Source organism: Miniopterus schreibersii, assembly GCF_964146895.1.
Source record: "Miniopterus schreibersii genome assembly, chromosome: 8".
NCBI classification, from domain to species: Eukaryota; Metazoa; Chordata; class Mammalia; order Chiroptera; family Miniopteridae; genus Miniopterus; species Miniopterus schreibersii.
The window spans coordinates 54,726,395-54,740,292 of NC_138109.1; the positions used below are offsets into that span (position 1 = coordinate 54,726,395).

A 13,898-nucleotide genomic window follows, 5' to 3' on the forward strand; every position below is an offset into this window, starting at 1 on the left:
TGACCCATGGTAAGAAATACATTTCACACCATGACAAGGTCCACACAAACATATATTTAACTGAAAAGTTTTACAAAACCATATTTATTCTTACTAGTGGTGATATACTGATTTTTGTTTAATTTTTTATTGTCCCAGGGTGAAAGGAATAACAGAGAAGTTGACAGTAATTTGAAGATTTAAAGAAAGATATCTGCACTGATGTTCATGCCAGGGAAGGTTTCAATCCCCATTGGTCAGATGGACAGAAGGGGGAATATTTTTAAAAATCACAGAGAAATGAATCTCTCATTCTCACAGAGCCAGTCTTCTTTATGGCACTTTGCTTAAAAGTTATTCCTTAACCCAATGAAAAGGTGAGAGAAATGAAGAGTTCCTGACTTTCTGACTCTCAGAAAGCCATAGTGATCCAACTAGAACTGCCAGAGATTCAAATGACACTAGAGCAGCAGGTGGAACTAAGTAAGGCTTGGAAGGCATAGGACTGGCCATTGTTTGGGACAGTATTGCCAACAGCGGATGTCACTTATGAAGGAAATCTAACCAAGGACCATTGCATTACACCAGGATGCTGTAGGAGTAGGGGTGTGGGTGAGGTTGGGGATAGAGGCGATTCCTTACAGGAAGCAGAAAGATAAAAGTGGATACAAAGTATAAGGGAAACCAGGCTTGGAACATTAGAGGCCAGGAAATAATAACTGATAATGAGGCAGCAGAATCATTGCCTCAAAGATAAGGGTAGCAAGTTTTGGGTTGTAACAGATAACAAGCAAATACAGACGTCTGAGGGCTTCTACAGCCACGAGCAGCTGAGAAAGATTCATGTAAAGCTTAAGAAGTGGCCCGGCCAGCCTGTCTCAGTGGTGGAGCGTTGACCTAGGATCCAGGAGATTATGGTCGATTCCCGGTCAGGGTACATGCCCGGGTGCGGGCTCGATCTCCAGTGGGGAGCGTGCAGGAGGCAGCTGATCAATGACTCTCTCTCATCATTGATATTTCTATTTCTCCCTCTCCCTTCCTCTCTGAAATCAATGAAGATATATATATATATATATATATATATATATATATATATATATTTTAAAAGAAGTGGATAACTCTGGTTGGAAAAAAACAAAACAAACAAACAAAAAGGACATTTAAGGAAGGAGAGCTAGGACCCAGAAGTAGGAAGAAATGGAAGGAGTTTGTATTTTTTGACCAATTATTATGTCAGGCACTGTGCTGGGTGCTTTACTTCTTATTTAAAACCATCACTATTTTATAGACAAGAAATTTGAGGCTTGGACTTTAAGTTATTATAGCTGGGAAGGTCCTATATCAGATTAGCAAAAAGAACAGAGGCAGGCAAGAGGGGCACCTAGGAAGTTAATGGAAGCTTTTAAAAGTTAATATAATACACTAAGATAAACAAAACAAAGAAAACTTACTCTTGGGCCTGGTGATCCAGGTGGACCCTGTAACATAACAAATTTTAAGAAGTTTTTATTTAGTAGATATCTCAAGTCAGGCAAGCATGTAAGCATCAATGATAAACAAATACAAATACACTCACTGGAGGCCCTGGTTGACCTCTTGGTCCTTGGGGACCCTAGAAAAAATGGAGACAAAGCAAAGAATGTATATATTATGCTTTTGGTTTGATATAAACAAGACAACTAAGATTCAACCTCTATCACAGCCTTTTTGTGTGAGGCAAGTCTTAAGATACAAAGTTGTTTTAGTATTTTGAAGTTATATGCTCTTGCATTGAGTTATCACCCACATTCATGAACAAGCAAATATTTATTTTCATGTATTATTGACATTAGAAACTGAATTTACTCACATTAATAAGGCATTATAAATATTTAAAAGTGTTAATACTGTCTAATATGTTTTTCCTGTTATTTCTATCTAACATCCACCTAATTGTCAAGGATGAAAACTTCAGTGTTCTTAGATGTTTCCTTCAACATCCACCTATAATTTGGTTACCTACTACTATTGATTTCACCTCCAAACCTCTCCAAAATACTTCTCCATCCTCACAGCAACTGTCTTAGCTTAGTTCTAATCATGTTCTGTGAACTGAATGTTTGTTTCCCCCAAATTCATAGACTGAAGCCCTAACCTCCAACTTGATGGTATTTGGAGGTGGGGCTGTGCAAAGTAATTAGATTATATGTGGAGCCCTTATGAATAGTAGTGGTCTTATAAGAAGAGACACAAGAGAGATGATCTCTGTCTCCCCACCAAGTAAGGATATTGCAAGAAAGTGGACTTCTGAAAACCAAGAAGAGGACCCTCATCAGATATCAAATATGCCGGCAGCTTGATTTTGGATTTCCCAGCCTTCAGAACGGTGAGAAATAAAGGCTTGTTGTTGAAGCCATCCAGTTGATGGCAATTTGTTAAAGCAGCCCTCGCTAAGACATCATGTTTTGCCTGGACTGATAATCTGACTTCCTGCCTGACTTTATTTTCTCTACTATGCTAACTACATTCTACTTACAAAATGGAAATCTAATAGTGTGTAATTATTTAGTTAAAGTCATTTAATGACTCTATTGCTTAGATGATAGAGTATAAACTTCTTAATTGTGATAGCCACTATTTATTGAGAACTCACTATATGCCAAATTGTGTGCTTATTTATTGATAACTTGCTGTATGCCAAGTTGTATGCCATATTTCCATGTTACAGTCAAGAAAACAGAGTATGTAACCACAAATAAGGAGCAGCTAGGATTAAAACTCAAGTCAATTGGATACAAAAGTGTATGTTTTTAGTTCATGTGCACCCCTGCATCTCTTCAGGGTCTGGGCTTTACTTCCACTTGTCCCCCCAACACATCCAAAACTCCCATGTATAACCAGCTACCTATAGATCTCTGAATCTTCTAAGTTCTTTCACACATGTACCCTCTTGCATGTGTTATTTCCTGACTAGGAATGTTCCTCCTTACCTTTTCTGTTTAACTCCCATTCCTCTTCCAAGACTTTTAAAAAACACCATACCCACCTGTCTACCCCATGTCACCTCCCTCTTGCTCAACTAACCACTTCTTCTGCATTCCACAATACATAACACATTGGAAAGTCCCTAGGGACCCTTGAAAGTGAGTTAGTCACCTTTTCATTTTCTGAAACAAGAATAGTGCCTAACGCACAGTAGGTGCTTAAACATTGTTAGTGAATGAAATAATGAATATTAAATTAGCTAGTATTAATTTAGAAATCAGAATATTTAAAATATATATAGCAAAATGTGAAAAGTTATGTTGACATTTTCCAAAATAAAACAGCAGTAATCACAACAGAATGGTGGTTACCAGAGAGGAGGGGGGCTGGAGGAAGGGGAAAATGGGTAAAGGGGTCAAATGTATGGTAACAGATGGAAACTAGACTTGTTGGGGTGAGCATGCAATTGAGTATACAGATATCAAATTATAATACTATGCACCTGAAATTTACCTAATTTTATTAACCAGTGTTACCTCAATAAAATTAGAAAAAAAGAATGTCCACTCAGAATTTTATTTGCTTGATGGTCAACTGAATGTTAAGATTATATTGTATCAAATTCAGATTATGGTTAAAAGATGGAAAAGCAAAATTTACCTTCCACTGAGTTTTGAATAATGTTGATGCCATGCTTCACTTTATTAAGCATGTTTTATTGCCAGAGCTGTTGATTCTAAATATATTGTGACTAGAAAAAATCAATACATAGTAACTTAAAAAGGGTAGCGTCCTCTAATACCACGCCTACTGGGCATGTCTGAGTTTGCATAATATATACCTATAATTTAAAGTAGAGAGTGTATAAAACATATACCTCAGAAGCTGTATGATAAGTTACAGAAATGTTGTCTTGGAGACAGCCTTTTAAATATACAGAGGCTCAGAGTGGGTTTGGCTGTGTGTTTCTCTGGATCAACACGGTAAAAATAAACAGCTGACATTTCACCTCACTTAGCATGTTTTTAACATTTTCAAAAATCTCACTGATGGTTCAGTATAAAATATATATATATATATATATGCTCTTTGACTTTGAAAGAGAAATTTATCATAGAAAGAAGAACCTACTTCTACTGCTGATATTATTGAGTTCATTTCAGCTTGTTGCCCAGAATAAGTCAGATCACCACAAATATGCTCAAACAAAATAGTTCAAGCAAGACAGGGCAGGACAACCCCAATCGGCATAGAACAGGGCAATTGCCCAAATAAAACAAAATATTATTCCAACAATATAACTTTTATAGTTCTTTTTTATTCCTCTCACTAACGCGCCATTAAGAAAGGGTAATTCAGTCTCTCTACTTACTATATAAAGCAGTTTATAATAAAACTCGATTGTCTGTGTTAATTTCCTCAAGGGAACCAAATTCATGTGAATAGTTATGGTGGTTTTTTGGCTATAGCGAAAGTACTACCTTTGAAAACAGACTCTCGATTTAATTCCAGAGTTTACTGATGATCCTCCAAAAATAACAAATTTAATCATTAGACTTTGAAAATGATGGTAAGTGCATGTCCTTGAACCAGAGTATTTAGGTTTTGCATTTATGTAAATACAATCATGATTTAGCTTCATAATCTTTAAGCTGGCATGGCTAAAGAGAGCTTTCCTTTTCTCCTGTATAAATGGAGAAGCTTGCATTACAGGATGTTTAGCAGCACCCCTGGTCTCTGCCCACTGAATTCCAGTAACAACCCCCTTGTCCCCCAGTTGCAATAACCAAAAATGTCTCCACACATTTCCAATGTTTCCTGGGGGGTGGGGACAAGTGGCTTTTGTTGAGAACCATTGGTTTAGAGGTTTTAATTGGGAGTTGAGTGATATTAAATAAAGTTTATTAGACAGTAATATAATTAGGACGGAATCAGTGAATTATAAGGCATCCTCTTTGCATTCCTTACTTCAAAAATTAATCATGTTCAAAAAGTGTTTGGGGCCTAATGTGAACCAGGAGATTTTGGTAACCTTTCAAATTTGCCATTAACACAACAGTTTTGAAGTAGGAGAAGAGTAGGGAATTCTACATGCTATCTACTAGGACGTTTTCTCAGATTATCACAAAACTCTGGCTCAATTTAGAGCATATATATGAGTCCAGGGACCTATTTTTAAAATAGCACATAGGCAGGCAGACATGAGGCAGGTACAGGACAGACAAGAAAAGAACCCTTTAATATACGGCAATACAGAAACAGTTCCCGCAGTGGTGGAGAGGACCTATTTGAGATCAATACTAGGGTTTATAATGTAAAATTATAGAAGACATACATCTTCCTAGGTAAGAAACCCAAACTTATGCTAAAGGGGATACTTTTCACATGTTGTTTAATGAAATTTAACCTTCTTTGTGTGCCATTGTTTTAAGGCACTGAGTCATGATTTGGTATCGGTATAAAACTTGGTAAGAACAGCACAGCTTCCTAAATTCTTCCACCAGTTTCATGGAAAATTTCAAAATAAGATTTATAAAGCCAGTTTGATAGATGATTGTGACTCTGATCTTTCTGCAAAGAGTGGACTATCTTATTTGTCTCAATACAGTAGATTCTGGCTAATAAAATTTATTCTAAAAATGTTCCATATATTAATTTTATCTGAGACTGACCCCCTTAAAACTATTACATTCTGAAACATGGTAGCTAATTAGGAGTATTTAGACAATTATTTAAATCATCCCCTTAAATAAAAACAAACCTGTAGAATTACAGAAAAAGTCCTAATGGAGTATAAAAAATATTAACCTTTTTCATAGAATGAAAGCAGAAAGGTTTCCTTGCATATTTTTTGGATTAAGTTAACTGCAGATGATCTCTAAGAATTAAAAGATTACTGTTATAAAACCCTTTACACTATAATGGAATCAAAAGAAAAGAGGAGATAAAAGATATTTAATGCCAGTCACTCAACAATAAAAACAGAATAAGCTCATAATACTAATGTGTCAACTACCCTTTTTCCCCCCAGTAACTAATTTGATTGTCTATACTAATTGCCACTGTGCCCCTCCTCCTTGGGCACTGGAAGTTTGCGTCTTAATTATGAAGATAACCCACAAAGCAAAAGAGTAATAAATATATTAATTCAGGAAATACTACTTTACTAGCTTGAATTGGAAATAGTTGTTAACTTTTTAATTTTAGGGAATAGTATGCATTTATTAATCAATTTGCTTCTCAAATACTGCCTACTATATGGTGGGTTCTGCTCCAGACACTGACAACCAGTGGACCAGACAAGGTTCCCTGCTCTCATGAAGTTTAACTTCTAGCACAGGAGACAGAAGATAAATAATTTCAATTCGTGCTAACTGCCATGGGTATTGTGAAAGAGAATGACCAGGGATAACAAGACAGGAGGGCCATGGAACGCTTCTCTAAGATCATATTTGAGCAGGAACCTGAGTAAGGAGATGAAAACCTGTCATTTGAAGAGGAGGTGAAAGAAGTTTCTAGGGAAAAAGAAGACATGCTTCAAAGAACAGAAAAGCATTCATCACGGTTAGCAAAGGGAGAGTGGTCCATGTGACGGGAGAAGTAGACGGCTAATCCACGCGGGCACTGCGGACCAAGGAAGGGGGCGTCAGGTGGCTGCGAGGGGGTGTGTGACACGCAGGCATCTCGCCTACACTTTGCAGCAGCGCCCTAGCCGCGGGGCAGGGAATGGGCTCCCGTGGGAAGCAGAAGACTCGAAGAAGACAAAGGAGGCGAGCCAGGGAGCTCCCAGAGGGCCAGGGCGAGGACCGAGGGAAGTGGGTGAACTGCAAGAGCATTAACTTCTACTTTAAAGAACTGTGCTTTATTTATGCTCTAAGCCTTTGTTCATTCTTTCACGGGGGGCTTATCTATTTCTCTTTTCTGTAGAATCACAAACTCTTACAGCTGGAAGGGACCTTAAAGGGATAATCTAAGTCCCTACTCAGGGCAGGAGTATCAGTGCAGCACCCCACAGAGACAGTCGGTGGGCTTCTGACAGATCCCGTCTCACAAAACTACCTTGTTTTAAAGCAGTTCTTGATTGTATTACACAGCTCATCATAATATTGAAATTGGCCTCAGCATTCCATATGTTTAGTCAATAAATACCTACTTTGTGATAATTATGTGCCAGGGAATTATGTAGTGTCATAAAACTCACCTTCTTTCAGGAAGCTAAGCACAGAAATGGAAAATTCAATGCAATAAACAAACAATTTAAATGTTGTTTTCTAGACTTACATATATTCCTTCTTCCTTAAGACAGCCTTTTAAATATTTGAAGACAACTATCATGTCCCTACACCCCAAGCCTTCTCTAGTTCTTTTACTAATAATTTATTAAATATTTATTGAACACCCACTATAAGACAGGCACTACTTTAGGTGTTGGGGACACAGTATTAAAACAAACAGATAAAATGTCTGTGTCATAGAGTCTACATTCTAGTAAGGGGAGATATAAGCAAAAAACCTAATAAATATGCAGCATATCAGGTGGTAAGGAAATAGGTTAAGGAAAAAAAGAAATCTCAGGCAGGTGGGGCTGTTGCTATTTGACACAGACTGGTCAGGAAAGGCCTCTCACAGGGGAACATGAAGGTGAAGAACTGAAGAACAGCTGCCTGGCATTGTACTTGGGCCTGGGTACTAGGCATCCTGTCCACAGCTGGCAGCAGGGTGAGGCTAAAACATCAACAAGTCCACCCTGAGGAAATTATTTTTAAATTGAAACCTCATGTAGGAATCACAGGGATAAATAGTACTGATGAGAAAGAGCAAGGGCAAAAGCTGGGAGGTAAAGAGAAACCCAGAGAGCAAGGAGAGGGCTGGTCAGGCTGCACTGTGGCAAAGGCTCAATACCCCAGATACTGCACCTGGAGTTTTAGGACGGGGGTCTCCATGCACCACAATCTCCGAGAGCCTCCTCCCAATGTACTTTAATTTTGTCTTGTCGGCTGCCACGACCTGCCCTGCTTTAACTGGTTGCCGTATTTCTATCAGAGCAACCTAAGGCTGCAGGCATAATCCATTCGATCTGTAATCCACTGGAGGCACTGATTTTTTTTCTCTCCCCACGAAATGGTTGTGAAATAGGTACTTGAGGTTTCCTAGTCCTGATGGAAGCTTATGTTCCAGCCAGAGTACTTGGGGAGGGCGGGTCAGGGAGGCAGCTGGGGAGACGGTTTGGAAAATGGGCTCATTCCAAGCCTCCCCCTTTTCCTCGCCCCTTTCCTCTCCTCCTCAGGGCCATGGCTGCACTGTGTGCGTACATCCTTGCTTCCTGCTCTAGTAAATCTGCTGAGAAAATGTGAGGGCTACATTTCTTCAAATCAAACGCATCAATTTTAACACCCTTTGGAGAGTTTTAGGCTACCTGAAATCACATCAGTTCCATTCTTTTGCTAATTAACATTGGGAGGACCCACCAAGACAGAGGCAGGCCCCTAGGCCCTGGGGCAGGACAAAAGGCATACATGAGTGACTCAGTAAACTGCAGAGGGTGGAGGCAGTTCCATGAATTAACTTAAATAGGTGGGTTTGACAAATACCAGGTGCACTCAAGCTTCAGGCGCCTGTGGTTAAGAAACATCCTGAGCCCACCCTTCCTAAAGAATTTACAACCCTTGCAAGGACAATGATTGCTTGCTCACTGTAACCCTATATAAGCTTGTTGTAAATTTGGATCGGGGTTCGAGTCAGAATTCCACTGCGTTGGATACAACCGAACCCCAGCTAGCTGGAATAAAAGTCCCTTTTGCTGTTACATTATCAGCTCTGGAGTGATTGTCTTTCCGCCGCATAGGGGATCTGATTCTTGGACATAACAATATAACTACAATTTACTTATTCTGCAGACCAAGCGTACCCCACAGCAAAAAGCAAAAGTCTCAACTGTCACTATGTAATCTTATTATCTTTTAATCAAGACTTCACTGCTATCTTTAAGTTCATTCACATGTGCCTCCTGTTTTTGGTTTCAATCCCCCTCATTTCACTCCAGGCCTGCCCTGTTTGTGGCTGCTGCTTTAAAAAGCTCAGTAGGTCTCTGCTGGGAAAGTGGCCCCTTTACAGAACATCTTTTTTACCTCAGAAGAACTGATATTCCAGAGAAGCAGGAAATAGTGCCAGTATAAGCCATTTAGGTTTCCCAAAGGGCTGTGTAACTTTTTGCCCAACTGCTCACCATTGTTTGCAATTGGCTGAAATACACAGCTAATGACCTGCTTCTCCTTTGCAGCCCTCCTAGGTGCTGCCTGGACATAGTGGGTCTACACTTAAGGCGGTCTGGCAGTGCTCTTGCAGCACCTGTAAAGAAGGCTCATACCCCGTCTCCTGATGCCCGAGAAGGAAATTTTCTATTTCACACAGGGTTCTGGGAAGGATATGACAGGCAGGTTCTCGAACATGTTCAGGGCCTCTCAGGTTTCACTACTATATACCCAATGTTAGTTCGGCTTCCTGAAAATTACAATTTTATTTTTATTCCACGAGTATCAGACACATAATAATGAACAAATCAAACAAGGTCCTTGCTTTCATGAAGCTTATAGCCTAGTGACAAGTGATAGTATAACCACAAATTTAGTTAAACTTACAGTTTCACCTCTAAAGCCTTTTTCACCTCTGGGTCCCTAAAATAAAAAAATAAAAAAATAAAAAATGTTACTTTAGTGTTATTGATAGTTATTTATCAAATGTAGCTGAGGTTGCATACAGAAACATAACAATTTGTTGCTGTTTTTTAATCTAGTAAGACTTGTTTAGTAACTTTATATAAATCCTAGTTTTCTTTTCCTAAGTGAAGCACAAAGTAAGAGAAACGAAAACCAATTTATTGATTTATCATGCTGTCTGTTTTGCAACTGCTGGCTCACCTTAATGGGGGACCGAAGTAGCAAGCTACTTAATTATTCAGTTAAGTCAAAACAGCTGATTAACAGTCCAACACAAAACAATTTAGAAAGGAAACTACAGCTTAAATCCTTCTAACATTTGTTTTCCTCAGCCTTTGACAGCCTTGTTCTAGGGAGGTTTCCTCCTCTATCTTCTCATTCTAGTCCTTCTGAGCTGTATCCCACAAGTTCTGATATGCTCTGTACATTGTCATTCAGGTCAAAGTATTTTTGAACTTTCCTTCAAACTTTCTCTTTGATCCATGGATAATTTACAAGTGCATGATTTAATTTTCAAGTGTTGGAAGATTTTCCTATTATCTTTCTAGTTAATAGATTTTTAGTTTAGCTCCATTATGACCAGAGAACACACCTTATTTGGTTTCAGTTCTTTTAAGTTTAGTAAAATTTGTTTCATGACCCAAAATATGATCTATTTTGCTGACGGTTCCATGTGCACTTGAAGAGAATGCATAGCCTGCTGTTGTTAGATGGACCTGCTGCTTTTTAAACTGTTAATATTTTTGTGCTCATCCTTGCGGAAACTATGTATGCGGTTTTTTAGTAAAAAATGAGATAATACTATTCATCTTTTCTGTAATCTGAATTTATACCTTCACAATGTAATTTGAATGTTCTACCATATCAATCCACATTCTTCTAGATGATTATAATGCTTACCTGGTATTTACCAAACTTCGATAATATTTTGTTGAACTTCCTATTAGGCTTTTTTCTAATTTTTCTCATGATAGTCAATACTGTGATAAATATCTTTGTACATTAAAAAAACACACAACTAGGATGTTAACTTTTAAAAATTTATTTTAAGATATCTTTACAGAATTTTTTTTACACCCTCCACCACCTCTAACCCAGTATTAACAAGTTGGTACATATCTCGTTATACTTTTTCCTAATCAAATATTGACAAATATGTTTACATATATATGGGGTGACTGATTGGTCAAGGTTTATGATATTGATATCATATTATATACTGTTCTATGCATCAGATTTTTAATACTTAACAACACATCATAAAACAACTGCAAGTCAGCCCAACTAGACAAAACTAATTCTTTTTTAATATTTGCATTATATTCCAAAAAATTGTTAGACCACAAGATATTCAACCATTCTTCTACATATGAGCATTCACATGATTTCAAGCTTTTTTTGCCAATACAAATAGTGCTATGAAAAAAATCTTTGTAAAATTTCCTTAGTGTATTGAGTACTTTTATTTTCATGGGACAAATTCTTCTAAGTAGAACTACTTGGTCAAAGGGTATATATATATATATATATATTATATATATATATTTTTAATAGATATTTTTCCATAAAGGCTGCAATTCACATTTCTACCAGTGATAAGTAAGAGTACTGTTCTTCCTACATCTCCTTATGATTGGTTGGGTCTAATATCTCATTATTATTTTAGTTTGCATTTCTCTAACTAATAGTTAGGATAGCATCTTTTCAAATAATTATTGATCTTTTGAATTTTTTTTTTGTTTTTCTATTGTTTTCTATCTTTTTCATACCAATTTGTAAGAGCTCTTTATTCATCAGGCCATTATATGTTCTATGCTTTGCAATTACTTTTCCCCAACTTATACAGGGGTGGGCAAAAGTAGCTTTACAGTTGTGAGTACATGAAACAAGAGCTTATTCTTGTATTATTATTTATTAACGATTGTATTATTTTCCAAGAGAACAACTGCAACCTACTTTTTTCTACCCTTGTAATATTTTGACTATTTATTGAATATTTTTTCATATAAAATTTAAAAATTTTCAAGTATTCAAATATACTTTCTGTTCCTATTTTATATAAAAGGCCTTCCCAATCCTTAAGCTACACTTTAGTTTTCTAGACAATTAAGATTTCAATTGTTTCAAATTTTTTTTTACTTTAAAATTTCATCTGAGATTTTAAAAAAATGGGCAAAATAGGGTTCTAGTTTCTTACATGGTGGTGGGACTAAAAGTAAATCCATCTCCCTTCCCTGACTGGTGTAGGGGTGGGTGTGTGGCTGAATCCTGTTCAACAGGCATAAGAAGAATACAATGGGAAACTTCTGAAAAAAGTTTTATATTTCCCACGATAAGATTATAGACCATTTTTCACTTTGGATAATTAGTCTGTATGGGATTCCTCAAAAATTGTAGCCATCTTGGTATAAATGTAACTATGAAGCCAATGTTGAGGATGGCAGAGTAGAGATATGGAGACAGTCTGGTCTTGGATAACATGATTGAGTCACTAATTAACCAAATCTGAAGTCCCTTCCTACCTCTGGCATCCCTATAATGTGACATGAATTTCCTTACTGATAAAGCAGTTTGATTCAGGGTTCCAGTTATTTGCAGCCAAAATCAACCTTATTGATATATCATTTTTGTTATAATTAAATTCCTATATATTCTGAGATCTAATTCTGGGCTCTAGCCTATTACACTGATCTATTTGTTTATTTCTTTGTACTACCATATAGTTGCATTTACAATGACTCTAAAATAATGTTTTCTCATTTAGAAAAGCAAGTCTCTCATCCTCCACCACTGTTTTCTTTCACAGTGTTTTGGCCATTCTCCAATGTTTATTCTTTCATAATAAATTTTTCTTAAAAGTTTCTTTTTAGAATAGAACAAATAGAATATAGAAAAAATTTGATGTGAACGCTGAATATTGTAAGGGTACCAAGGAACCATCTATAAACAAAACACTGGTAGGTATTTTAATTGAGCCATTTCTTTATCATGTTTTCCTTGACCAATTAATATTTCACATTTTTTGACAGAATACAATCATTCTGTAATCAGAACAGTATGTTTTCCAAAGTTTGCTGAAAACCACCCACTGAAATATGAGAATTCTCCCACTTACAATGTCCCACTTAGACTATGACTTCTGAGTGGTAAATGCTGAAAGTCTAGAGAAATGTCAAGTTAAACATTTAATTTTTTAAAATTAAATAGTAAATTTCGCAGTGAATTCTTCTCTAACTTTACCAAAGAGAATAGTTATACTTAATACTGTCAGTATAAAATGTAAGCATCCCATTTTATATTTTAGAGCTCTGTGTCTCTCTAACACTTTCAAATACTTGAAAATATTGATTCTCTGAAGGGGAACCTTTCTTCTCCAAGTCTCAATTTGCCTCTTTCTACTGTGCTCTTGCTCTTGTATGTTTGTTTGTTTGTTTATTTATTTATTTTTAAAATATATCTTTATTGATTTCAGAGAGAGGAAAGGAGAGGGGGAGAGAGAGAGAGAAACATCAATGATGAGAGAGTCATTGATCGAGCCCGCAACCCGGGCACGCGCCCTGACTGGGAATTGAACTCCGATCGCCTGGATCCTAGGTTGACACTCAACCGCTTAGCCACACCCGGCCAGGCTGCTCTTGTATGTTTAGACTATTGTTGGTACTGTAAAACTTCCCCAAGACTATCTCCCCCAAACATTGTCTTATTTTTACCTTATTTCATAGCCAAATCTCTTAAGGCACTAGCATGTACTAACTGTCACAGTTTCCTCCCCAGACACAGCTTGAATGGGGTAGAAAAAGCACTTGAAATAAGAAACGTCAGCTATGTAATTCACTAGCTGCATCACCTTGAATAATTAAGGAACATATAAACCTCAATGATTTCCTCATGTCTTTAAGTGGAAAAAAATAAGTCTGCTGTAAGAATTTGAGAAAAGCTATTATTAAATATTTTTATCCACTTCCTTCCTCACTGCTATCTGTACTCTATCTTCTACTGCAATTTACCCTCTAAGATCACTGCTGAGTGCTGTCTTGAAAGTCATCTAGCTTAACCTTGTACTTCTCTGGTTTTCTTATTCTCAACAACTCTTTCTTAGCTGTCTGCTCTTCTTTTGCTATGTTCTTTCCTTTAGAATACTGATTCTTTTTAAAAAAAATCTATCTCTAATGTTGAAAGTATCACAGAAGTCCCCTATTTTTTCCCCATTGATTCCCTCCACTCCACATCTGCACCCTC

General features: G+C 37.0%; 1 protein-coding gene across 1 annotated transcript in view; it reads right to left on the bottom strand.

Moving 5' to 3' along the window:
- Positions 1-13,898, bottom strand: part of COL24A1 (collagen type XXIV alpha 1 chain) — a 250,825-nt gene that overhangs the window by 14,138 nt on the left and 222,789 nt on the right. Inside the window, exons 54-56 of the mRNA XM_081145974.1 lie at positions 9,582-9,617; positions 1,556-1,591; positions 1,431-1,457 (exon numbers count right to left, since the gene is read on the bottom strand). Of these exons, the coding sequence (XP_081002100.1) occupies positions 1,431-1,457; positions 1,556-1,591; positions 9,582-9,617 (99 nt within the window). The remainder of the gene's footprint in view (positions 1-1,430; positions 1,458-1,555; positions 1,592-9,581; positions 9,618-13,898) is intronic.